This window comes from Dipodomys merriami, unplaced genomic scaffold (assembly GCF_024711535.1).
Source record: "Dipodomys merriami isolate MVZ:Mamm:240054 unplaced genomic scaffold, mDipMer1.0.p SCAF_70, whole genome shotgun sequence".
Taxonomy (NCBI): Eukaryota; Metazoa; Chordata; class Mammalia; order Rodentia; family Heteromyidae; genus Dipodomys; species Dipodomys merriami.
The window spans coordinates 3,067,716-3,093,764 of NW_027206291.1; the positions used below are offsets into that span (position 1 = coordinate 3,067,716).

Consider the following 26,049-nt stretch of genomic DNA (forward strand, 5'->3'; position numbering starts at 1 on the left):
CACGTGAACGGTGCCCAGCTGGGTGCCTGTGCTGAGGTTGTCTCTGGGATCCGTGGTTGGGACATACCCGGGAGAGGCGGCGAGGCCAGGTCCCTGCGACGCGGGGCTGTGGGACGGGCCACACTGGCACAGCACGTGACCTCTCAGTGTGGGGCCACGGGACAGCCACACGGGGACATCCAGGCTCCGACATGGGCCCAGGCCGGCCCCCACGCTGACCCTGGGCCTCGGACACTGCCTCAGCGGCGGTGGGAGATGGGCGTAGGGGAGGACGCCCACCCCCAGCGGCAGCAGGGGCTCGGGGGCCGCAGGACGTGGTTCTGTGGGGCCCTGAAATCAGGAGGGGTGCCTTGTGCCCTGCTCTGTCCCTCTCCAGCACGCCCCGTGGCCACCAGCTTGGCTAGAGCAAGCGCCATCACCCCCGGCGCGTGGCAGCTTGCCCATCCAATGTATGTGTATTTTTCTTTTTTCTTTCTTTTGATTTTTTTTGTCGGTCGTGGGGCTTGAACTCTGGGCCTGGGCGCTGTCCCTCAGCTCTTCAGCTCAAGGCTAGCACTCTACCACTTGAGCCACAGCGCCACTTCCGGTTTTCTGGTGGTTTATTGGAGATAGGAGTCTCACGGTCTCTCCTGCCTGGGCTGGCTTTGAACCTCGATCCTCAGATTTCAGCCTCCTGAGTAGCTAGGATTACAGGCGTGAGCCACCAGCGCCCGGCTTTTATCAGTCGTGGGGCTTGAACTCTGGGCCTGGGGGCTGTCCCTCAGCTCTTCAGCTCAAGGCCAGCGCTCTACCACTTGAGCCACAGCGACATTTCCGGTTTTCTGGTGGTTTATTGGCGATAAGAGTCTCATGGACTTTCCTACTCACGCTGGCTTTGAACTGTGATCCTCAGATCTCAGCCTCCTGAGTAGCTAGGATGACAGGCGTGAGCCACCAGCGTCCGGCTAAGGCCTGGCTTCTCACAGGCCTCTGGTGTGCCCGTGCCCAGGCCCCTGGGAGCCAGGGATGAGCACTCGCCCCCCACCACCAGGGTTTGGGGAGGCCTCTGGGGGGGCCCCGGGAGCCCTCATGACCCGCCTGTGTCCCGTGGTCCCTGACTGGCCTCTTCTTTCCTGCAGAGGATGGGAGGGGCAAGCTGCGGCCCAGCAAGGCCAAGAGCGAGCGGAAAAAGAAGAGCTATGGCCCCCTCTCGTCCCCACTGCTGTCGCAGCTGCCGCCCGCCCTGCCAACCCCGATGCCCACCGAGGAGGCCCTGCGGCTGCCGCCCCCACCCGAGCCCTCGGCGCTGGCCCCGGGGCCCACGGCGGCTGGACAGGGCCCCTCCCCCGTGCCCCTCAATGTGGTGCCGCCCGAGGTCCCTGGGGAGGAGCAGGACAAGCCTCGGCCCATCATCCCCATGCTCTATGTGGTGCCCCGGGCCAGCGTCACCCCGTCGGACAGGGACCTCGGGCCCAGCCCCCAGGCCGCCCCCATGGAGCTGACGGGGCCCGACGAGGAGACCAAAGCCCTGGCCAGTGAGGCGCAGGTGGGTGGCCGGGCGCTCACGCAGCTCCTCCGTGGGGCTGGGGTGGCCCGGGGCGGGCGCCCGGCCTGACCGGCAGCGCACTGTTTCAGGTTCCCTCCACCTTTTCCAAGTTAAAGATGGAAATCAAGAAGAGCCGCCGCCACCCGCTGGGCAGGCCGCCCACCCGGTCCCCGTTGTCCGTGGTGAAGCAGGAGGCCTCGAGTGACGAGGGTAAGCGCGGTCCCCTCCCCCTCCCCACCCCACACATGGACACGTGGACACGAGAACACGCACGCACACACCCCTGCTCATGCGTGGCTATCATCATTGGCCCAGCCCTGCCGTTCCTCTGAGCTCAGCTGCTTCACACCCCGCTGCAACCCTCCAACAACTACCAGCCCTGGCCCTGCCCTTCTGGCCCATCTCCTGGGGCGGGGGCGGGGCACACACACAGGCCATAACTCACCTCCACCCGCCCCACCCAGTCCCGCCCCTCCACCCCCAAGGCCTGAAATGTCCCATGGCCAGTTGTGGGGGGTGGGGGGGTCGGCTCCCCCTGGGTCCAGACCCCACGCCCCAGGTGCTGCCACCATGTGTGACTGTCCTCAGCTGTGCAGGGGCAGCCAGGAGCCAGGGCCGGGCTGTGAGGGGAGGCGGGCCGCTCGGGTTGTGTTGCAGGGCCCCGCCTGTCTCTGGGCCGGGCATCACTTCCAGCTGCCATCAGACGCAGCCCCTGGGCGCCCCCCCACCCTCAGCCCCTGCAGCCTGAGCTCTACGCCAGCCTGCCCGGCTGCCTCTCTCTGCGTGGAGTGCCACTGTGTACACGAGGGCTCGTATCCAGTGTGCCACCCAGCGCTGGGCATCAGCGGGCCCCACGTGCCAGGGTTGGGCTTCACCAGGTCTAGGGTCCTGTGCCTGAGGGCTGCAGGGCCGTCGTCTCGCGGTGGCGGCGGGGCTCCCCAGGGGCTCTGCAGGGGACACGGCCTTCAGGGTCTACGTGCTTTGGGCCGAGCAGTGGGCGGTGCCACTCTTCAGATGTGCCGGGGCCGGGGTGGGGGACAGGGATGCCTGCTGGAGGGCACCCACCGCTGGTTCGGGGCGGTGGCAGAGGCGCGGGCGCAGCCGGGGCGCAGGAGCCTCCGCGGCTCCCCAGCCGGCCTCCGGGCAGCTTGCTGTTCTGAGAAGAGAACCTCCTCCACTTTCAGTAGTGCAAAGCCGAGCCTGGTTTTTTGTTTTTGTTTTTGTTTTTGTTTTCATCTTCTGCACCTTTGGGAGTTGCGGCTGCCCGCGGCGTCTCTCCTGACGCACGTGAGGGCTGGAGGCTGTGTGAGTGGCAGGAATCTGGTGAATGGCGCCCAGTAACCCCGCACAGTTCTGGACCTCAGGCCCCTTTGTACCCGCATCGTGTCCTCTGTGGGCTAAGCCGAGGGACGCAGGCCCCGGCTCCGGGCAGGGTTGGACTTGGCAGGGGTCCTCCTGAGGTCTACTTGCGTCTCCTCCACGGGGCGCCCTGTGTGGGCTGGGGAGCTGCACCCCTTTTCTGGTCCCAGAGTCTGAGGGTCCGCTTTAGGCTGAGGAGGAGACAATAGCTGTGCTTCTCTCAGGTGGTGGGGTCGCCTGGCACCCTGAGATGGCCATGACCACCATCCCCTGCCCGCTGGCCCAGCTCTGCCCTCCCTGCACCCCCCCCCAGGCAGCCTGGCAGTGCGGGCTCTGTGCCCTGCACAGTGCGGAGCAGAGAGGCGAGGGTGGAGGATTAGGGACAGGGTCCCCAAAGGTCACAAGATGGCTGAGCCATCTCTTGTCTTGGCATGGGCACAAGCAGGCAGGGCAGGGTGGGCCGCGCTTCAGCAGGCGTGCTGGAGGGTCTGGGGGGGTGGGCAGCTCCCACCCACCGTGAGGGCGAAGCCTGGCCCCTCGGCGCCTGGCCGGGGGGGGGCCCTCAGTGTGCTCGTTCCTGTGAGCCCCAGCGGGGACCAGGCTGGCCGTCCACGGCGGTCTGATGACAAGGGCCCGCCCGCCACGTGTCCTCAGTGCTCACGCTCCTCTCCAACCCCATCTGCCCGGTATTCCAGAAGCATCCCCGTTCTCCGGGGAGGAGGACGCGAACGACCCCGAGGCGCTGCGGTCTCTGCTGTCGCTGCAGTGGGAGAGCAAGGCCGCCAGCTTCCAGGCCGAGCGCAAGTTCAACGCCGCGGCCGCCCTCACCGAGCCCTACTGCGCCATCTGCGCCCTCTTCTACCCCTACAGCCAGGTGAGCTGCCCACCTCCCGGTCACACCGTCACGCGTCCCTGGTGCTTTGAGGGCCGTGCGTGCGTGCGCGTGCGTGGGGCTGTGTCCAGAGCCATCTTCCTGGGGACCTTGCCCACACGCGTCTCCCTAGTGATAGCAGGGCCATGGGCGTGATGGAATGGATGTGAGGGGCCAGGGTGTCGAGGCAGCGCCCAGCCAGAGGGGCAGCTACGCCGGGGCAGGGCCCAGCCAGAGGGGCAGCTATGCCGGGGCAGTGCCCAGCCAGAGGTGCAGCGACGCTGGGGCAGCACCCAGCCAGAGGGGCAGCTACGCTGGGGCAGGGCCCAGCCAGAGGGGCAGCTACGCCGGGGCAGCGCCCAGCCAGAAGGGCAGCTACGCTGGGGCAGGGCCCAGCCAGAGGGGCAGCTACGCCGGGGCAGCACCCAGCCAGAGGGGCAGCGACGCCGGGGCAGGGCCCACCCAGAGGGGCAGCTACGCCGGGGCAGCACCTAGCCAGAGGGGCAGCGACGCCGGGGCAGGGCTGCCCTAGTCTGCCAGGGAGCGATGGGCTTGCCGTCTGCACGCTTGAGAAGGGGCCGAGGGTGCTTGTGCTGGCCCAGCGCTCTGCCCGCCGGGCCAGAGGGCCTAGGACAGACCCCCTCTCCATAGGGCGCTTGCCCAGGGCACATGCCACTTTGGGCTGCCAGCACCACCCCGTAAGTGGGACAATGAAGACGTGCTTTCTAGACACTTTCTCCAAGCACGATCTGGCCTCTGTGCCACAGAGAGGCTGCCCGGAGCCTACTCTCAGGACCCAGGTCAGCCCTGACTCCTAGTCCCAGTAGCTGCATGGCACCTCTGACCCTCTGACTAGTTCACCACACCCACCCAGACCACAGATCAGAGGCTACAGGAGCCCCAGGGGGTGTGGGGTGTCTGCAGGGCACCTGAGGCTGGGCTGATCTTGCTGACGGTGCCCTCTCCCTCAGTCTGTACAGACAGAGAAGGAGGCCACCCCGGGCCCCCTCGGGGAGGGGGCCTCTGCCCCGCCACCTTCCAAGAGCGGCCAGCGGACTCGACCGCTCATCCCAGAAATGTGCTTCACGTCCAGCGGGGGGAACACCGAGCCACTGCCCGCCAACTCCTACGTGGGTGACGACGGCACCAGCCCGCTCATCGCCTGCGCCAAGTGTTGCCTGCAGGTCCACGCCAGTGAGTGGCCTGGGCGGGGGCGGGGCGGGGTGGGGGGCGTGGCCTGGGCCCTGGGCAGGGCGGGGGGGGGGGGCAAGGGGCTGAGCTGGGGGCGCCTCCCCCCACAGCAGGCATCCTGGCCGCCGGCTGGGACTGAGTCACCCCTAGTTTGGGGCATCCCTGCTGGGGCCCCCTGCTGACCCAGCAGTGACCCAGAGATGCTGAGGGCACCCCGGGCTGCGGGTCTGGCTCTCCAGGGTCCTCATGTCACTAGACGCAAAGGCCTGGCCTGCTCACCCAGGCAGCGGTGCCGGCCCGGCCCGGCCCTCAGCGCCCGCTGTCTTGCAGGTTGCTACGGGGTCCGGCCAGAGCTGGCCAAGGACGGCTGGACGTGCTCCCGGTGTGCGGCCCACGCCTGGACTGCGGTAACGCGCCCTGTGCGGGGTGGTGCTGGCCAGGCGGCCCCCAGCCTGGCGGGTGGCCCTGGGGTGCTGTGGGAGCCGCAGGGAGGGTGCGCCCAGGGTGGGGTGGCCTGGCCATCACCCTCTCTGGCCCGTAGGAATGCTGCCTGTGCAACCTCCGGGGAGGGGCGCTGCAGACCACCACCGAGCACAGGTGCGCACGGCGGGGGCCTGGGGAGGGGGCAGGGGCCTGGGGGGGGACAGGGGCCTGGGGGGGGCAGGGGCCTGGGGGGGGCAGGGGCCTGGGGCCGGGAGCGGGGTTCCCACTGAACCGAAGCTTCCTCAGCCACCACCAAGCTGGCAGCTGTGTGGGGCAGGGACTGTCCCCTGTCCTCGCCGTGGCCTGGTGTGCCTTGCTCTCCCACTGCCTGCCGACCCTGCTGTGGGACCCCCTGTGACCCCTGACCCCGCCCCCCAGGTGGATCCATGTGATCTGCGCCATCGCTGTACCGGAGGTGCGGTTCCTGAACGTGATCGAGCGCAACCCAGTGGACATCAGCGGCATTCCCGAGCAGCGGTGGAAACTGGTACGGCCCTAAGGCCAGCGGCCTCTGTCACCACCCCCCGCCCCCCCCCCCCCCCCCCCCGCGCCAGCCTCCACCCTGTCCCCTGCCCTACCCTGCCTCACAGACTTGCCTATTTCTTGTACTCTTTTTTCGGTGACTGACTTGTTCCATTCAGGATAATGTCCTAGGGATTCATCCAGGGGCCAGCTGAATATGGCAGCGTTTCCTCTCTTTTCATGGCTGAATAATACTCCATGGAGTAGCTGGACTTTATGTTCCTTGTCGTTGTGTCGGTGGTGGTTGCCTGGCTGGGGCCACCGTGGAGCTATCAGGAAAGCTGCCACGCAGCCGCCGTGTGCGCTGCAGGTGCTGGCTTCCGTGGGCGGCACCCAGCCCAGGCTGTGGCTGCAGATGGACCTGCTCAGAGACCCTCCCGGTGCTGCCCTTTGCCCGCATGCCAGTGCAGCATGCATGGTGAACAAGGTCTCTTGTCCGTGTGCCCGCCGGCACTCAGTGTGCTGTAGGTCTTCCTGGCTCTGGTTTGCTTTTTGTTTTGGTGGTTAGGCGTATTGGTGTTGTCGAGCATCTTGTCAAGTTGCTGCCAGCTTCTGGACATGTCTATAGAGATGGGTTCAGTGCCAGAGTGGCACTTGGCTTTTGCCATTGAGGTATTTTATTCCTGGTCCCAACGAGGCCCCTTTGCTTTGTTGGTTGTGGGGCTTGAACTCTGGGTCTGGGTGCTTGTACCTTAGCTCTTCAGCTGAAGGCCAGCGCTCTATCACTTGAGCCACAGTCCACTTCCAGTTTTCTGGTGGTTCATTGGAGATAAGAGTCTCACAGACTTTCCTGCCCGGGTTGTCTTTGAACCTTGATCCTCAGCTCTCAGCCTCCTGAGTAGCTGGGGTGACAGGCGTGAGCCACCAGAGCCTGGCAGAGGCCCCTTTGGGACCACAGCCACCACTGGGTGCAAGCTCACCCACTTCCCCTGGGGTGGACCTACCCGTCAGCTGCTGTGTGACTCCAGACAGACACTGCTGTCTCTGTGCTCCAGCCTTCCCACCTAGCTGTTGGGGCTGCCTCTTGCCATGCTTGGTCCAGGCAGTAGCAGCTACAGCATTTTGGGGCGCCCCTGCCCTAGCCGGCGCACGGGCGCGGAGTCTGGGATGTGGGTCCTGGCGCCGCGTTCAGTGTGTCCCTGGCCTCTTTGCTCCCTGTGCCCAGGGCACTTGGGGCTCCCCACCAGCCATGGAGGGGCCCTCAGCCAGCCTCAGGGCCGTGTCCCCACCCAGGCGAGGTGCAGGCAGTGTGCAGCGATTGGTTCACTTACCCCCACTGAGGGGGCAGCTCGCAGGAGCCATCTTAGTGGCAAGCTTCTGTGGAGGCGCCGGCGTGTTGCCTCCTGCGGGGCCGGGCTCCCGAGTGGATGGAGCCAGGCCCAGGAGCCAAGGGGGCAAGGCCACCTGGCTGGCTGGGAGCGGCCGCCAGGGCCCATTTGGAAGCGATGGCTGCCAGCCTGGCCTGGCGTGGATGGGCAGTTGAGGGCCAGTCGCGGCAGGTGACACCCCGGCGTGGCACGAAAGGCTCCGTTATTCAGGCGGAGCCGTGGCACGGGGCCGCGGCGATGAGTCCTCCTGCTGAAGCTTTACGGATCATCTGACATTTCCAGCCAGCAGCCTCTTCATCGCGAGCGCGTGTAACGATGAATTAAAAATCCTTTTACACCAGGCGCGCTTGTACTGCTTAATGGAGCCAAGCAAGCCGCGCATTAACTCCTGCAGGCCCGGCGGGCGCCCGCGGCTGCACCCCCAGGACCGCTCGCCATGGGCTCTGGTGCGAGAGCCCCAGACACGAGGAACTGGCAGGGAACAGGACAAGGGCAGATCGTGCAGTGTGTGGCCACAGTCAGGATGGCCCTCCCTGGAAGCTTCCTGAAGACTGCAGGGGCTCAGGCTGGGCAGCGCAGGTGGGAGCGGGCAGACGGAGCCGGCTTTACCTGATGCCCACGGTCCCACCGCGGGCTCGGGGCTGTGGTCAGGCTTCTGCCCGCGCCTCGGGCACAGGGGCGAGCGTGGCGTGGTGCAGGGTGGGCTGGGGCAGCACCCCCCACCCGCACGCCCTCCACAGCCATGTGGGCCAAGGGAAGGATGCCAAGCTGGAGACCAGGGGCAGGGCTCGACCCCGGCCCACAGGGCACCTGCTCCCTTATGAGGTGGTGGCGCTGGGCATCCTTGGCCCTGCCATGGTGGAGGCATGGGGGGGCCTCTCCATGAAGTGGGGAGACAGGGAACACACACCACCCTTGGGTGCCAGTGGCTTGTGTTGGGCACAGCTGTGGCTATGCGGGCTTTCTCCCGGGCGCCCCGGCGTGTGCAGGATCCCAGCACACGGGCCCGGGGTGAGGCCCACACCCAGGGAAGCGTGGCCCTGCCACTGCCTGTACATCAGCCTGGCCCTGCTGAGGTATTGGCAGCTTAATACTGAGATCTTGTCACCATTGATCAGCTGCTCCTCCAGCTCGGTTCACAGTGGCAAACACAGTTACCAAACACCCTGGGGGGCTTTTATTAAAGCTGAGGTGGGATTCTTCCTCTTGGCCTTTTAAAATGCAGGCTTCCATGGTTTTGTGCAGCATTGTAGTATATTCAGGTTGCCCAGAGATGGGTTTATTATTGGGATGATAGAATGTTCCAGAAGTAGATGGTTCCTATGGAGGACAGACGGTCCTCCCAATGCCCCAGCCTGGACAGGTAGCCCTGCTCCCAGAAGCCCCCCATGCACAGAGGCTAGGGCTTGCAGAGCTCTGCCTGGGGCCGGGGTGAAGGCTCTCGGCTGGTGGGGACCCCACCCAAGGCTGGGCCTCCACCTAGCCACTGCTAGGAGAGTCTGGGGAGGGGCGGTGGGGCTCCTGCCCCCAGACACGGAGCACCGGGCCCCATTCCATGCCTGTGCCCCACAGAAGTGCGTGTACTGCCGGAAGCGGATGAAGAAGGTGTCAGGTGCCTGCATCCAGTGCTCCTACGAGCACTGCTCCACCTCCTTCCACGCCACGTGCGCCCACGCAGCCGGCGTCCTCATGGAGCCAGACGACTGGCCCTACGTGGTCTCTATCACCTGCCTCAAGCACACGTCCCCCGGGCATGCTGTGAGTGACCCAGCACTGGCCCTGCCCTTCCCGACCTACCCTGCACCCGCCCTGCCCTGCCAGCGCCCAACCTCTCATCTCCCCATGCCCTGTCCCTCCACACCCCGCCCCCTGGCCGACGCCCCGCCCCTGGCTGACGCCCCGCCCCTGGCCGACGCCCCGCCCCTGGCTGACGCCCCGCCCCTGGCCGACGCCCCGCCCCTGGCTGACGCCCCGCCCCTGGCTGACGCCCCGCCCCTGGCCGACGCCCCGCCCCTGGCCGACGCCCCGCCCCTGGCCGACGCCCCGCCCCTGGCTGACACCCGCAGGCACAGCTCCAGAGGGCCGTATCACTGGGCCAGGTGGTCATCACCAAGAACCGCAACGGGCTCTACTACCGCGGGCGTGTCATCGGCTCCAGCTCACAGATCTTCTACGAGGTGAACTTCGAGGATGGGTCCTACAGCGACAACCTGTACCCCGAGAGCATCACGGTGAGCCCCGAGGACCCCTGCCCTGAGGGTCAGGGAAGCACGGGTGGGGCTGGCCTCCCAACGCCTGCCTTACCGTCCGTCCTGTGCCCTGCTGCCCCCAGAGCAGAGACTGCGCGCGGCTGGGGCCGCCGCCCGAGGGCGAGGTTGTGGAGCTGCGGTGGACGGACGGCAACATCTACAAGGCCAAGTTCATCTCCTCTGCCACCAGTCACATCTACCAGGTGAGCCGGGCCGCGGGTGGCGGCTGTGCTGGCTGAGGGGCGCCATGAGCCGTTGCTCCAACGCCTGGCTGGCTGGCTGGCTGGCTGGCTGGCTGGTTTGGGTGATGGGGGCAAAGTGCTCCACCTCCACCCCCCCCCCACTCTGACCGTGTTGTGTCCAAGATGGCAGAGTCACTGTCTCGTGGCGCGTTTCAGTGTGTGACTTCAGAGTCCCCCGGTCCAGCCCCTCTGCACCAGTGCGCAGAGCATGGCCACACAGAGGTCACACGGCCTCCTTGCACACCTGAGTGTCACTGTCCCCACAGCCGGTCCCAGGCTGCCACGGAGCGGTGTCGCCCTCCGGCAGCTAAAGTTGGCATGGCCTGGCACGGCCCCGCTGCTCGGCCTGCCCCGCTTTTCCTTTCGGGCCTCACTCCCAAGGCAGCCGGGCACCCAGCCCGGGCATCCCACCAGGGCCCCAAGCCGTGGGCTCCCGGCCCCGCTGGCACAGGCAGGGGAGGCCCACCGGCCCGGCACACACGGGCCGCAGGCAGAGGACGGGTGAGCAGAAGGTGCTCCGCGTCAGCTTCGGGGTGGCTGTCACCACTTCAAGGTTGCTGTCGGCCCAGGGTTCCAGGGGCCGCAGGAGCTGCGGGAGACAAGGGGCCTGCGTTCCCAGCCGTCGGGCTGGCCCTGAGCGCCTCGGGGCAGGAGGCGCTGCACACGGCGGCCTGTGCAGTGCGCGGCTCCTGCCTCAGAGAGAGGGGAGGCCGCAGTGTGGGGTTTCTGTCTGTCCCTGGAGCCCCATCGTCTACCTCCCGCCCAGGGGTCCCACAGCTCTGCCCCACAGCCCATCTCCTGTGCCGCCCGGCTGTGTCCCTCACCCTGCCGCGGGGTCCTCCCCAGCCCCCTCTGCATGAGGACCCCAGGAGGAGCCCCGCCCGGCCTCCCGGCTTGGCTTGGCGCAGCCTCAGTCTCTGCCCCACAGCACTCACTGAGCCCTGCCAGGCCCAGGCCTGCGTGGGCAGCTGGGGTGCCGCCCTAAATAGTGCCTGGCCCCCAGGTGGAGTTTGAGGATGGGAGCCAGCTGACAGTGAGGCGTGGTGACGTCTTCACGCTGGAGGAGGAGCTCCCCAAGAGGGTGCGGTCCCGGCTGGTGAGTGGCCCTGATGCAGGGTGCTCCTCCCCCTCCCCCTAGCCCTGCCCCAACTCAGGCCCCATGTGGCCTGGCCCCGGCCCTAAGGAGCTGTGGGCCCACCAGCCATGGGTTGCCAGGGTCACCCACCTCCCTCCTGGGCGTGGTCAGGGTGCAGGGCCCCCCACTTGGGGCTCGGGGCTCCAGCAAGAGCTGGGGCTGGCCGCAGGGTGCGGGCCGTGCCGGGCGGGCCGCGCTGACCGCTCTCTGTCTCCTGCAGTCACTCAGCACTGGGGCGCCCCAGGAGCCCAGCTTCTCAGGAGAAGAGGTGAAGGCTGCCAAGCGCCCACGAGTTGGCACCCCGATCACCCCCTCCGAGGACTCGGGGCGCAGCCCGGACTACCTGGCCTTCATGGAGAGCCTCCTGCAGGCACAGGGCCGGCCGGGAGCTCCTTTCTAGGACGGCGCTGCTGCCATGCCAGCCCGGCGCAGCGGGCCACATTGGCGGCCTGGGTGTCTGCTTGCTGTGAATTCCTGCCCTGCGCCTCTCCCCGCCCGGGTGACCCCGGGCCCCAGGGCCCGCCCCGCCCCCCGGGACCGCAGGACAAATGGGCATGGCAGCCTGGACTCAGGGAGCAGGGCCAGGGCTCCGCGGTGGCCGGACAGTGCCATGACCTCCGCCCTCGGCCCTGTTCTTCTCCAAAAGGTGCTATGGCTGCGGCGAGCAGCCGGGGGCCCGCGCCCCGCCTGGCGATCCCCCCCCCCCCCCCCCCGCCCCCCTGCACGCCAGGAAAGGAGCCCGCGGGAGAACCCAAAGCTGTTTTCTAGATTTGTGGCTTTAACACCAACAAGCGAAACAGAACCAGGGGGCTTCTCTTCTCAGCCCCGCGATGCGTGGAGCCGAAGCGCGTGGATTTCTGGGGTTTCCCATCTCCGCAGCCACTGAGCGGGCAGGGACGGCGCCGCAGCTCAGGGACACGGGCAGGCCCGGGGACTCGGACGCCACAGCCGCCCGGGAGCGCTGGGGCTCGGCAGCGGCGACAGGCGGCGGCCGGGCTCTCTGGCGGGGCCCCCGCAGGGCTGCCTGGCTGTCACCGGCTGAGGTGGCAGGACCCTCCAGGCCCAGCCAGCACGTGGGGGGAGGGCAGGGCAAGCCAGGCCCCGGATGTGGCGCACGTCCATCTGCTCAGGCGCGGATGGCTCGCGGGTCCCTGCCTGACCTGCCTGGTGGACAGAGGGGCCTCCGGGCCCCCTCCGCCTGCGTCCTCTGCCATATGGACGTGTGACCGAGCAGAACAGGATCCCTGGCTTCACGGGGGCGGTGAGGGCCCCGGCCAGGGGAGGGCGGCAGCCGGCGCCCCTCTGCCAAGCCTCGGCCTCGGAAGGACCCGCAGGGGTGGGGGCCGCGCTGCCAGGGCCCCGGGGGAGGAGGGGGGCCGCTAGGACGCCCACACGGCGGCCCACGCCTGTGTTTGAATGCTATTTATATTGTAAAGAGAAGGAAGGGGAGCCGCACCCTGGGTCCGTGTGGGCCGCAGCCCGGGGGCCTGGGTGACCGGCAGAAGGCCACCGCAGGGGTCAGCACAGGTCCCCACCGAGACACCTGTGTCCTATTTTGTGCAAAAGCAAAATGAAACAGAACCCCACCCCCGTGTTCCCACGCAGTGCAGGCCGCGCTGTTCCCCCACCTCCCCGCCTCTTGGCCATGAATTAAAGGCTCTTGAGCACTTGGAACTCGGCGTTGGTGTGGGAAGTGTGGTCATTCCTGGCCCGTGCTGGCCAGCGGAGGGCGGGGCGGGGCGGGGCGGGGCGGGGCGGGGCGCAGCCCTGGGGGTAGGGAAGGGCTGAGGCCCAGCAGAGGTGCGTGGAGAGGCGCAGTGTGGAGAGGCGTGTGACTTTGCTTCAGATCAGAAGTGAGGTGAACGTTCTGAGCCGCGTCTGGAGGCTGCCGGGCTCCCCAGGCCGCTGCAGGCCCCGCGCCACCCCCACTCTGCTGTCGGCTTAGCAGGGCCGGATCTGAGAGAAGCCACCGTTCACTGCGGCTGTTGCGTCTGCCCGGCGCTCACCGAGTTTCCTCTCCTCCACCCTGGCCACTCCTCACGTCATGGTATGCGTCCACGGCCTGGGGTTTTCCTGGCAGCTCCAAGCACGTCTGCCACACCCCAGGGACCACATCCAAGCCACTCACCCTCTAGTTTAAGATCTGCTAGTGCCAAGGAGCCGGGCACCAGTGCCCATGCCTGTCACCCTGGCTACTCCTGAGGGTCAAATCCATGAGACTCTACCTCCAGTAAACTACCAAAAAATAAAACAGTGGGGCTGTGGCTCAAGTGGTAGAGCACCAACCTTGAGTGAAAAAGCTCAGGGACAGCGCTGTGTTCAAGCCCCAGGAGCAGCGCGCACACACACACACACACACACACACACACACACACACACACACACACACACACGGCGTAGATGTGCAGTAGTTCCATTCAAAGCTTCAGATGAGACGGCAGTCCTGCCAGTACATTTACTGGATCCATTTCTATGTTTTACTATGTTGGGAATGAACCCACAGTCTCAGGAGTGTTACTCATAACACCCACCGCTGAAAATAATAATACAACCCTAGAGCTTGGAATCCCTCCCATCTGATCCTCCCCACACCCCCACCTCTGGGGTGGTGAGATCGTCAATGTGGATTGTTATGCAACCTCAGCTAATACAGTACACAAATGTTTTCTCTGAAAAGTGAGGATCTTTCAGTTATGTCTGGTTGTGTGTGTGTGTGTGTGTGTGTGTGTGTGTGTGTGTGTGTGTGTGTGTGTGTGAACTGCCATTCATTTAGGCCACAGGCAATTGGTTTCTGTCATTACAAATTAGCATTCGCTGCCCTGGCATGTCATGTCAACAGAATCCTAAGACAAGATTTTTCCTCAGGTTTTTTTTTTTTTTTCCGTTTGTTTCTTTGTTTTCCCCTCAGTGCTGTGTATTTGAGATTCAGCCTTGTGTGGTTTTGCAGTGTGGTCCTTTTTTCCTGGCTGCTTAGTATTCCACTGTGTGCATGCACCAAGATTGGCACGTCCACCAGCTGACACACACTGGTGATTGTGCCTAGAACAGCTGTGAAATTATCCTTGTGAAAGGTTCTTTGTGGCGACCTTGTGATCATTTATTTCCTGTCACTGCATTTCGGCTGGTTGGAGGACATTGGTGGCTGAGGTAGTTTCAACTATGAAGCTTTTGCTGGGCGCTGGTGGCTCACGCCTGTAATCCTAGCTAAGCAGGTGGCTAAGATATGAGGATCGAGGTTCAAAGCCAGCCCAGGCAGGAGAGACCGTGAGACTCCTATCTCCAATAAAACCACCAGAAAGGTGGAAGTGGTGCTGTAGCTCAAGTGGTAGAGCGCTCGCCTTGAGCTGAAGAGCTGAGGGACAGCGCCCAGGCCCAGAGTTCAAGCCCCACGACCGACCAAAAAAAAACTATGAAGCTTTTTTCTTCTTCTTGGTCTTGGGGCTTGTACTCTGATCCTGGGCGCTGTCCCTGGGCTCCTTTTGCTCAAGGGGAGCGCTCTACCACTTGAGCCACAGCGCCACTTCCAGTTTTCTGGTGATTCATTAGAGATAAGAGTCTAATGGACTTTGCTGCCCTGTCTAGCTTCCAACTTTGATCCTTAGATCTCAGCCTCCTGAATAGCTGGGATTACAGGTGTGAGCCACAGGCTTGAAGCAATTTGACAGAAGGTTGCAGTGACTGTCCTTGTACCTAACGTGCAGCCACGTGCTTGAGACGCAGTGGCCAGGGCTGAGGGTGAGGGGCAGGGTGTTGGAGAGGGCCCAGGAAGTGGGTGCATCTCAGAGGACAAGAGTCAAAGTCAGGACCCTTCTCCCCCAGGTCCTGGGGTCACGGGACCAGGTCCTGGGGTCACGGGAGGAGCCGGTGATGGGAGCAGGCAGGGCCGGGCCCCCGGGTTGACAGGGAGGGGGGTCCAGAGCCACCGCAGCCTGAGCCAGCCGCTGGACACCACGCCACCAGCACCTGATAATACAATCTTGCAAACAGCTGCCTGGTGACAAGCATAATAAGGCGTATTAATGAGGCCGTTATTACACCTAATTAAAAGCTAATATCTAAGAGTTAATTGCCTTTAAAAGATGAAGCGGGACAGCCTGGGATTTATCTCCGCTCTCCTTAGCTCGCCTGGATAGGCTGATATTGGAGAGCTAATTAATTGAATCAAATCTTACAGAAAACTAATAATCTGGTCGTGCGGCCCGGACCTGTGAGCGGGGTGTCGGCCGCGGCGTCAGGGACTTCACGGTCCCCGAGGGGGTGGAAGCTGGAGCTGGGGGTTGGGGATGGGGGTTCCCGGCTTCTCCTGGACGGTGCCCACGGGGACTCCCAGGCGGCCCCAGGTTTTTCCAGGGGGACACACAGAGCCGCCTCTAATATCAGCATTGCTAATCATTATGAGACCCTTGTATTTGCTTTGGTGGTACTGGACTTTGAACTCTGCGCCTCCTGCAGGCCACGCCCCTCAGCGGCGAGCCACGCCCCTGCTATGCTCCCACTCGCTTCATCCACGCCCCCAAGGTTCGGGCCACGCCTCACGGCCCAAGCCACACCTCCAGGGCTGAGCCAAGCCTCTGCTGCAGAGCCACACCCCTGGCCCAAGCCACGCCCCATAGCCCAAGCCAGGGCTCCAGCCACGCCCCCAGGCTCCAGCCACGCCCCCAGGCTCCAGCCACGCCCCCAGGCTCCAGCCACGCCCCCAGGCTCCAGCCACCCTCCAGCTATTTTGTGGTTTATTCTTTAGAGCTTTGCATTTGCCCCCTCTTCAGGCCTGGACTGTGATTCCCACTTACACATCCCCCATGAACTCAAACCACCACGCCCGACCTGGAGTGCCATTCAGCAGTGCCTCGGGTTCCATCCTCAATCCTCAGCACGGCAAAGGGTCTCACACCTGTCATCCTAGCTCCTCAGGAGGCTGAGATCTGGAGGATCACAATTCAAGGCCAGCCCAAGCAGAAAAGCCTTCAAGCCTCCATTCTCCAATGAACTAGTAAAATGTAGGACTGGAGATGTGGAGATGTGGCTCAAATGGTAACAGTATGTAACCCAGAAGAACCAAGTGAGCTCAGGGCCCCAGGTTCCTATTCTATAACCCCCCCCCAAATTTTTTTTTTTAGGGCTGGGAAGGTGGCTCAGTGGTAGAGCGCTTGCCTTGCATGCACGAGGCCCTGGATTCCCATTTCTCAGCACCACATAAGCAGGAAAAAAAAGCCAGAAGTGCTGTGGCTCAAGTGGTAGAACTCTAGCCTTGAGCTGAAAAGCAGAGGGACAGCGCCCAGGCCCAGAGTTCAAGCCCCACAACCCGACCCCCCCCCCCAATTTTTTTTAAAAATCTGAGAACATAGCCTGGAGGATGGAAGGACGGCCGGCCGATGGTGGCCAGGCGGAAGCTGGCCTCTACTGTGGCTTCGTTATTGTGGCTGGGACAGAGGCATGAGCACAACCATCCCTCAGCCCCGTAGGGACACCGAGCTCGTATTGAGGGACAGTCAGAAGCTTGCACACCGTGGGCAGACGTGGGGAGAGGGACACGTGTGCTGGCGAGCTGTGCATTTGGAGGCCTGCTGCTTGTGCCAACACACGCACGTCTCTGCTTGTGGTCACAGGACCATTTTGTGTTGTAAGTTACAAGTCAGTTTCAGACGGGAGAACAGTAGGGGTGATCCTCTGGGAATTTTCTTTAAAAAAAAAAACAACAAAACAGGGAACAGCAGATTTCATTAGCACCGAGAAGTCCCCGGGGCCACCGCAGCTGTGCGTGCTTTCCACAGATGTGTGTGCGTGTCTGTAAACTTACCAGAGAAGAACCCATGGAGATGGTCACGCCTGTCATCCCAGCTACTCAGGAGGCTGAGGTCTGGGGACTGCAGTTCAAAGCCAGCCTGGACAGGAACTTCTGTGACAGTCTTATCTCCAATAAGTTACTCGGAAAAAGCTTGCAGGGGAGCTGTGGCGCAAGTGAGCCATCCATAAATCAGCAGCTAGCCACCCAGCCTTACAACTGCCTCCTTTGTGGTTATTCTTAAGCCTTTAACATGGAGGAGGTCACTTCTGTAAGGTCCATTCCTGGACATCGAACAGACCTCGCCCAGTACCTGCGTTACCTAGGCAACTGGGACACCTGGAAGAGGTCACATCCGCATCCGCTGAGGTCACGTCTTAACCTGATGTGGCCACACCTTTCTCCCACCTGGTCCCACTTTCCTTTACCTGGACACACCCTTCCCCGCCCCCTACCCAGCCCCCAATATTAGGAAAAAGTTAAAAAAGGCTGAGAACGGTCCTCAGACCCCTCAACGAGACCTGGTGAGTATGGCATTTACAGTTTTCAATAATCGAGAAGAACAGGAGATTGCCGATAAGACTGCCCGTGAGAGGGACAACTAGCAAATCCTGGCTGCTGCCATCCGGCCTCCTCTGAGACGCACCCAGCATGCACCGCCTGGAGCATGCTTCAAGTGTGGGCAAGAGGGCCACTGGGCAGAATTCTGTCCCTCACCACGACCTCCACCTGGACCCTGGCCAAGGTGTGGGCAACAAGGACATTGGGGAGTCGATTGCCCCTCCTCCCCTCCACAAGGTAGGCCAGCCCCTCCCCCGCCCCGCCCACCCGGGCGTCTGTGTGGGATACCTGAGCTCCGGAGAGCTGAAGGGGCTGTGTTACAGAAGACTCCATGAAGCGCTGCTGAAGAAGGGACCAGCCTTCAGCTGGGAACGGGGATGGGTCTGACCTGTCTGGGACTGATGAGCGGGAGAAGGGGGGAGGTGGATTGTTTGCATTTGGGGACTTTAATTCCTGTGTGAGACCAAAGGAGGAGAGGACCTTACAACTTCCTCCAGGAAGCCTCTTCCACCATGATTTTCCTGTACTGTACTTCGTGGTCCCTGCTCCCTGGGTAGTAGGTTCATGTCTTAAATATGGTGCCTGGCACTGGGAGCTCATGCTTATAGTCCTAGCTACTCAGGAGACTGAGACTTGAGGATCATGGTACAAAGCCAGCCTAAGTAGAAAAGTCTGTGAGACTCTTATCTCTAATTAACCACCAAAAAGCTGGAAATGGAGCTGTATCTTTGAGCAACAAAGCTCAGAAACAGCACCAGGACCAACACACACACACAAATATTGGCTGAGGGCATATGTCTTCATCAATTTATTATTATCTTTTGGTTGGTCATGGGTCTTGAACTCTGGGCCTGGGCGCTGTCCCTCAGCTCTTCACCTCAAGGCGAGCGCTCTACCACTTGAGCCACAGGGCCTCATGCATGCAAGGCAAGCGCTCTACCACTGAGGCACCTTCCCAGCCCATCGATTTATTATTGAGACACGGTCTCCGCTATTTAGCCCAAGCTGGTCTGGAACTGTTGTTCTTCCCTCCTGGCCTCAGCCTTCTGAGGGCTGAGATTACAGATGTGTGCCACTATGTTTGGAACTGGCTTTTGTTTTTATTCTCGCCATCCTGGTAGGCACAGGGGGCTTGTGGAGCCTGCAGGGACTTTGTGTGAGGCCTCAGCACAGTCTCAGACCAAGTGACCAGGGTGGGCCGCAGCCCAGGATGATGCAATTCACAGGCTGGGGGGTGTCCCCCCCCCTTCCTGCCCGGAGCCCTGTGGGAAGCGCTGGGTTAAACCTGCATCAAGGCCCCAAGCCCAGGCTATTGAGTGCGGAGAAGCAGGCGGCCGCGGCGGGTTTGAAAAGAGGTGGAGGAGGCAGAGAGATAAAGGCAGGACCTGCGGCCTGCCCTCCCCTCCCTGCCGCTCTTTGTCTGGGGGGGGGGAGCCCCTTTGTCGGCATCGACTGAAATGCAAACAGAAGAATCTGCCGCTTTCTCTCGCCTTCTTCGGGGCGGTAATGAATTCGGCGGCTACAGGCAGAGCAGGCGGAGGGAATGGCTTTGGAGAGATTATTTTGTTCATTTTTAAATAACTTTTCATGTCAGGCGGGCTGGTCACTGCGCGGCTCTGCTCCGCACAATGGCCCGGAGTCCTGCGGCCGGTGCCCCCCCCGACCCCCCCGCCTGCCCCCCCCCCCGCCTGCCCCCCCCCCTGCCGCCTGCCCCCCTCCCCCCATTCCCCCCTCCGCCCCCCCGCGCCCCCCCTGCCGCCTGCCCCCCTCCCCCCATTCCCCCCTCCGCCCCCCCGCGCCCCCCCGCCTGCCCCCCCCGCCGCCTGCCCCCCCCTGCCGCCTGCCCCCCTCCCCCCATTCCCCCCCTCCGCCCCCCCGCGCCCCCCCTGCCGCCTGCCCCCCTCCCCCCATTCCCCCCTCCGCCCCCCCGCGCCCCCCCGCCTGCCCCCCCTGCCGCCTGCCCCCCTCCCCCCATTCCCCCCCTCCGCCCCCCCCCGCGCCCCCCCTTAGCCCCCCCGCCTGCCCCCCTCCCCCCATTCCCCCCTCCGCCCCCCCGCGCCCCCCCGCCTGCCCCCCCCGCCGCCTGCCCCCCCCTGCCGCCTGCCCCCCTCCCCCCATTCCCCCCCTCCGCCCCCCCCCGCGCCCCCCCTTAGCCCCCCCCGCCTGCCCCCCCCCCCGCCGCCCGCCCCGCGCCCCCCCCGCCTGCCCCCCTCCCCCCTTCCCCCCCCGCCTGCCCCCTTCCCCCCCGCCTGCCCCCCTCCCCCCCGCCTGCCCCCCCGCCGCCCGCCCCGCGCCCCCCCTCCGCCCCCCTCCGCCCCCCCGCCTGCCCCCTCTCCGTCCCCCCGCCTGCCCCCCCTCCGCCCCCCTCCGCCCCCCCGCCTGCCCCCTCTCCGTCCCCCCGCCTGCCCCCCCTCCGCCCCCCCACCGCCCCCCCTCCGCCCCCTCCGCCCCCCGCCTACCCCCCCACCGCCCCCCCTCCGCCCCCCCTCCGCCCCCCCGCCTGCCCCCCTCCCGCCCGCGCTGCGCTTTGATTCTCAGGCTCGCAGCTTTATCTGCTGGGCAAAGCAGATAACCATAACATAATAGAAACAAAATCCCGTCCGGTGCCGCTTCCTGCCGAGGCTCCGCGCGGGCTCCTCGCCCTTAAGGACGCGGGTAGAGAAAAATCCTGGGCTTTGTAAGGCGCGGCGTGCTCGGCGGCGGGCAGAGCGAGCCCCGCGGCGCGATGACCGGTGGGGCCCTGACGGTCAGCGGGCCCCGGGGTCCGGCCCGGACCAGCCTCACCGCCCCACAGACCCCACGGGACGGGACTGGCCGCCGGAGGGGCGGGGCGTGCCGCTGAAGGGGGCGTGCCGTGCCGCCGGAGGGGCGGGGCGTGCCGCCGGAGCAGGTGGGCGTGGAGCCCCACATGCTGTCTATTGGGATTGGACAGGGGGCAGCTTGAGGGAGGAGCATGAAGGGCGGTTTGTAACCATTACTGGGTCTCTATGGGAAACAGCCCCGAGGGAGGAGACAGGAGCGGCTACTTGGGGCCTCCTCTGAGGCCACTTGGGACGAGAGGCCTGTGGGGAGGCGCCCCCTGGGGCAGAGCAGGGCAGGAGAGCGGAGAGGCCTGCAGGGAAGGGATAGAGGTTTGGAGGTCTGAGCTTTGGGGTGCCTCGATGGATTGTCTCGCTCTCAGGATGGGTCCTCTTCACCCTTGCGGACGTGACAGCCACTCACACGCTAGTTAACGTCAGCGAGGAGTGCGAGGAAGGGCGGGACAGCTGGACAGAGGCTCGGAGGGAGGCAGACACCGAGGGGCCGGATGAAGGCGACCCCCGCGGCACCACCGCCAGGACAGGAGTGGGGCGGGAGGGATACCAGTCCGGTCGCAGCAGCCTGCTTCCCAGGGGAGGAAGTGACGCCAAGGGGCGGGCTCGCCGCTGGCCCCGCCCTCGCGCGCCTCCCTTCCGGGCCTCCCTGAGGAGAGCTGCTCGGCTCCGGGGAGCCCGGCCCGAGGCGCCGCCCGCTGCGCCTGTCTCCAGTGCGGAACCCCGGGCGTCAGTGACGGCAGTTCGCGACCCCACACGCTGCCTCTGTTTGTGGCGGGGCTCGTGCGCTCGCCGTCCTGGAACTCATGGCCCAAGGCTAGCGCTCTACCACTTGAGCCACAGCGCCACTTCCGGCTTTTTCTTTTTGCTTATGTGGTGCTGAGGAATCGAACCCAGGGCCTCAGGCATGCAAGGCCAGCGCTCTACCCCTGAGCCACCTTCCCAGCCCCAATAGGTGCTTTCTTAGAGCAGACTCTAGCACTGGCATTTGAGGATTGCGTAGGAGCTCCTGGGGCACAAGAGCCTAGTGTATCGATTGGTCTTGGATGACTCTGGCAGGCACAGGCTTGGGTTAGCCATTTTGTCTTTTCTGTCTCCTGTCCCCCAGTATGAAATGAGGAGGTTCCTGCCCCATACTTGTGCATTCAGCAGTTACTGAGTGTGGTCCACATATGGTTCCCTGCCTGTTTTCCTCTGCTCGCTGCCTGTCCTTCCCACCACCCACGAGACTGCAGTGTGTTCTCCCGTGCCAACTCCCCCACCACTGCCAGGGCCCCCATCCCGTCTCCCCTCCACTCCTTCCACATTCACTTGCTTCTGGTGGCTATGGCGGACGTTTACAAGGTGTGGGATGAATGTTTTCCAAGAAATGGACTTTGATATTGCTCAAAGCATTCCCACATTGGGGTTGGTCTTCATCTTCCCTCCTCTCATGGTCTCGCTGTTCTATTCCTTGGCAATTGTCTGAATTGGAGCTTGGGTCATTTGTTTTTTTGATTTCCCCCCCCTTTTTTTTTCCTGGTTGGTTGTGGGGCCTGAACTCTGGGCCTGGGCGCTGTCCCTCAGCTTCAGCTCAATGCCAGCCCTCTACCACTTGAGCCACAGGCCACTTCTGGTTTTATTGGATCAGTCACACAGCCTTTCCTGCAGTGCTGGCTTTGAACCGCAATCCTCAGATCTCAGCCTCCTGAGTAGCTAGGATTACAGGCGGGAGCCACATATGCCCAGCTTCACTAAAATATGTTCCAGACTTTGAATTTTCCTCTCAATACTACCCGCGTGGCACCTTAGATTTTAGTCTGTGATGCATATTTTTGAGTGGTTAGGTTTCAAACACTTGTGACTTCATTTTGCTATCCCACACACAGTGTGACAGTGACTAGGCATGGCCATGAGTGGCCCAGGACACGGGGGGGGGGGCTGCCCCAGACGGTGGACCATGGCCACAGGTGGTGAGGAGCCCACCCTGGTTAAGGCTGTGCTGGGGCAGGCCATGCTTGCTGGCCTCCAGGTGTGTGACCTGTCTGCCGCCTGCTGAACCTTGGTTTCCTCATCTGTGAGGTGAGACTTGCGTCTGAGCCCAGCCCACAGCAGATTCTCCGTCAGAGTCACCATTATCAGCACGGAGGCAGTTCCTAGGGGGCTGGGTCCGGGGTTCTGACTCAAATCCCAGTCTGTTCAGGAAGTGGCTGTCAGATGGATCACACACCGCCTCTCGGGGTGCGGATGGGAGGTGTTAGGCGCAAATAAGACTCCAGTGGCCCGGTCGGACCGTCTCCCTTTAATACAAAGTCGATTTATCTACATACACGGCGCGGAGCCCCCGCTGCTCGGGTGCGGACAGACGCGGGCGCAGCGCGGAGGGCTCCATACATACAAAGAGGAAAGCTCGCGGGCGCGGGCGGGCGGGCGGGCGGCGGGCGTCCCGCTCTGCGTCCCGCTCTGCGTCCGTGCCCAGCCCGGGCAGGGCCCCTGGCGCGGGCCGCACGGGGCGATGGGGCCGCGCCCGTCCCCGTCCCCGCCCCGGGGCGGCGCAGCTCGGCCGCGCCCGCCTCCGCCTTAGACTGCAACTTCGAAATCGTGGTACTCCCGAAACGTAATTAAAAAAAGAAAAAGACAGACTCAGAGGGGGCAGCGGCGAGGCCGCGCGCCCCGCCGCGGGCGGCGATCGTGAAAAAATAGACTCTGCGCGGAAGAGGCTAAGCGCAGCCGTCCTGCTGCCGAGCGCTGGCCGCAAGTCCTTCTGCTGTTTCTTCGTTAAAAAGAAAAAAAGTGAAAAAAAATACGCTATTCTTTAAAAAAAAACAAAAAAACAAAAAAAACAACGGAAACAAACCCAAACTGGCGGGGCGGGCGCGGCGGGCGCGGGAATGTTCCAAGTGTCGGGCGCCGCGGGGGGCGGCGGGCGGCGGCGCCCCGGCCCCGTCCTGGAGATGGAGCCGGCTCCGGCGGGCGCGCGGGTCCATGGCTTTAGGTTGCATAGTGGTCGAAGCTCCCGAGGTACTCCAGGGCCGCCTGGTAGCAGAACTGGTACTCGTCCTGCGGAGAGCGCATGCGTCGGTGGCGCGGCCCCGCCCCCCCCCTCGCGGCCCCCAGCCCCGCCCTCCCCCGCCCGCGCACCTCCGTCTGCACCATGGCCGGCCTCTGCGTCCGCAGCATCTTCACCGTCTGGAATATGTCCACCACGCCCTCGTAGCGCATGCGCTCCAGCACGATGCTCAGCGTGATGAACACGCCGGTTCTGCCCACGCCGGCGCTGGGGGGGGGCAGGGGGAGGGGCCTGTCAGGCGGCGGCGTGGCGTGGCGTGGCTCGCCCAATACCCGCCCCGACAGGGAGAGGCCCCGCCCCTCCCGCGGCCCCGCCCCTCCCGCGGCCCCGCCCACCTGCAGTGCACGGAGATGGGCCCGTCCTGGCCGAACTGCTCCTTGGTCTTGTGCACCTGGCCGATGAAGTCGATGAAGCCTTCTCCCGACTTGGGCACGCCCTGCTCGGGCCAGTCGGTGAACTGGAACTGCCGCACTGTCCGCGACTGGCCGTCCTGCAGCGCGACAGTGCCAGGCTGTGGCCGCGGCCGCCGGCTGGCGTCCCCCTCCTCCCGCTCCTTCCTCCCCGAGGCCCAGGTCCCAGGGAGGGGCCGGCCACCTCCTGTCCACCATGGCCCCAGCCTCTGCCCTCTCCCCCCAGCACGCCCCACCTGCCCTTCCTCCCCACCTCTGCCGCCGCCATCGGCCTTGCGGCAGGGGGCGGCCCCCACCCCGTCCACCTCCCAGCCCTCCCCCAACTCCGCTGCATCCGTGTGGCCTCCCGCAGCGAGGCCACCCCTCCCTGGGGGCTTCCCAGCCGCTGTGCCCTCACCGCCCGCCCTGGCTGCGTGGCGCTGCTGGACCAGCCGCACGCTTTTCCATCTCCTGCCCTCAGCCCGGCCCTCACCGGCCCCCTCCATGGTCACCCCTGACCGGTGTCCTGACTCCATCCTCACCCCACCGCAGTGGTCACCACCGCGCCCACAGTGGCAGTGGCCCAGATTCCAACGTGTGTCCCTAGAGGGTGGGTGGCTGGTCCCCATCTCTGCTACCCTCCCCCCCTCACTAAGTCTGGGCCTCTGGCCCCCCACTTCCACTGAGTCTCCATCCCAATGCACCTCCTGCCACCTGCCTGGGCTTCCATCATTGGTCATTACTCAGGACCCTCAAGAACCCCCCAATACTCTTCAGCCTGCTTCCTGCAGAAAGAGGCCTGGCACACAGGGACACTATGGCCAGCCCAGGCCCCAGTGCCTCCCGACACAGATCAGTCCCCCCCACAAACTCTCTCCTTTCTGCCCCAGGGCCTTTGCTTCTACTGGCCATGGGACAGACACCCTCCTCATCCTAGGAGGAGGCCAGCAGAACCCTCACATTCCTGTTAGAGCCTGGCTAGGCTGAGACAGTGGAGGATGGGTAAAGCTCACCGTCTGCCAGGGGGACAGACCTGACTAAAGGGAGACCCACTCCGAACGCGGGGCCACCGTCCAAGAGGGACTGTGGGGGGAGATGGAGGAGAGGGAGAAAGCAGGCTGGGGTTCTCTGCGGCTGTGGGCCCACAGGGCTGCCCCCATCTCCTCGCTGGCCCCCGCTCACCCGGGCGTCGGTGACCTTGAACTCGCGGAGGATGTACTGGGGCATGTTGTACTCGGCCATGGGGTCCACCACGAAGTACTGGTAGCGGGCGGAGCGCTCGGCCGGCCAGTACTGGTGGCACTTCTCCTGCGGGAGCGGGGGCCACGGTCAGCCCGAGGGCTGCCGGGTGTGGCCGCCCCCCCCCCCCCGCGCCCGCCCCCTCACCCGGCCCATCTCGCGCAGCTTGGTGAGCATGACCACGATGGTGGAGTTGTTCTCCCACAGCATGCGCCAGAAGTCCTCCGTGCTCTCGGCCAGGGGCCCCTGCGTCGCTATGTAAGCCTTCTGCTGCCTGTGGAGGGGGCGAGGGACGGGGGGCACTGAGAGGGCGCCCTCTCCCCCTGCACCCACGCCACACGGGGATCTGTCAGCCTCAGTAATGTCCAGCTCCCCATGGAAGCCGCAGGAAGTCCTCCGCCCCAGGGCCTTTGCACCACCAACCTCCCCGAGTGCCCCCTTCAGGATAGGGGTCCGGCCCCCCCAGGGTGGGGCCGGGTACCTATAGCCATCGATGAAGCTGGCGTTGATGTAGTCAGAGCCCTCCACGCCCCGGATGGGCTGCAGGCAGACGCGCGTGCTCTCATACGGCATGACATTCACCAGGCGGTTTTTGAACTTGTTACAAGGCAGATTGGCACTGATGAAGCGGGAGGTGTGGGCCTTGGAGTTGGCCAGCCGCTGTGGGGACGGGAGGATGGGACCACTGTCAGGGAGGGCCCCCCCCCCCCGCTTTCGCCAGGCATGGGGAAGCCACCACATCTGGTCACTCACTTCCAGCCCGTCCCCAGCTCCTCGGGCTCCTCACCACCCCACCGCAGCTGCCTCTATCCGGCCATCACCTTGAACTCCAGTTCCATGCCGGTGACGTGCTCTCCAGGCTCCACCTGAGCCAGCTTCTGGATGTAGGTGTAGAGGCTGCGTGCGGGGACCTCGGTGTTGCCGCAGCCCACGGCCTCCAGCAGCGCCTCGTGGATGAAGCTGTACTGGTCCTCCGTCTGCACCATGTAGTTGCGCTGTGAGCGCATGAGCGTCACGTGTCCGTACACGTCTACCGTCTTCTCGGGCCGTATCCGCTCCAGCATGGCATCGATGACGATGAAGCAGCCCGTGCGGCCCACACCAGCACTGCAGGGAGAGCGGGTGCTCAGGGACAGCCAGGGCGATCGGGGGCTCAGGGACAGCCAGGGCGCTCGGGGGCTGCGGGGCGCTCAGGGACAGCCGGGGCGCTCAGGGACAGCCGGGGCGCTCGGGGGCTGCGGGGCGCTCAGGGACAGCCGGGGCGCTCGGGGGCTGCGGGGCGCTCAGGGACAGCCGGGGCGCTCGGGGGCT

The 26,049-nt window shown here is 64.5% G+C and overlaps 2 protein-coding genes across 3 annotated transcripts in view; one reads left to right on the plus strand and one right to left on the minus strand.

Annotated features, from left to right (window-relative positions):
• Kdm4b (lysine demethylase 4B) overlaps window positions 1-12,584 on the plus strand; it is a 100,375-nt gene extending 87,791 nt beyond the window's left edge. For both annotated transcript variants that reach the window (XM_070008358.1, XM_070008359.1), the window contains 12 exons: window positions 1,119-1,525; window positions 1,615-1,735; window positions 3,580-3,758; window positions 4,727-4,949; window positions 5,277-5,353; window positions 5,488-5,543; window positions 5,808-5,916; window positions 8,852-9,037; window positions 9,346-9,510; window positions 9,612-9,731; window positions 10,774-10,866; window positions 11,126-12,584. In XM_070008358.1, the coding sequence (XP_069864459.1) occupies window positions 1,119-1,525; window positions 1,615-1,735; window positions 3,580-3,758; window positions 4,727-4,949; window positions 5,277-5,353; window positions 5,488-5,543; window positions 5,808-5,916; window positions 8,852-9,037; window positions 9,346-9,510; window positions 9,612-9,731; window positions 10,774-10,866; window positions 11,126-11,305 (1,916 nt within the window). In that variant the 3' untranslated portion in view covers window positions 11,306-12,584. The remainder of the gene's footprint in view (window positions 1-1,118; window positions 1,526-1,614; window positions 1,736-3,579; window positions 3,759-4,726; window positions 4,950-5,276; window positions 5,354-5,487; window positions 5,544-5,807; window positions 5,917-8,851; window positions 9,038-9,345; window positions 9,511-9,611; window positions 9,732-10,773; window positions 10,867-11,125) is intronic.
• A 9,738-nt stretch (window positions 12,585-22,322) lies between these two features.
• Ptprs (protein tyrosine phosphatase receptor type S) overlaps window positions 22,323-26,049 on the minus strand; it is a 73,981-nt gene continuing 70,254 nt past the window's right edge. Inside the window, exons 29-35 of the mRNA XM_070008179.1 lie at window positions 25,560-25,845; window positions 25,220-25,398; window positions 24,886-25,012; window positions 24,682-24,807; window positions 23,446-23,600; window positions 23,182-23,317; window positions 22,323-23,100 (exon numbers count right to left, since the gene is read on the minus strand). Coding sequence (XP_069864280.1) covers window positions 23,032-23,100; window positions 23,182-23,317; window positions 23,446-23,600; window positions 24,682-24,807; window positions 24,886-25,012; window positions 25,220-25,398; window positions 25,560-25,845 — 1,078 coding nt within the window. The 3' untranslated portion in view covers window positions 22,323-23,031. The remainder of the gene's footprint in view (window positions 23,101-23,181; window positions 23,318-23,445; window positions 23,601-24,681; window positions 24,808-24,885; window positions 25,013-25,219; window positions 25,399-25,559; window positions 25,846-26,049) is intronic.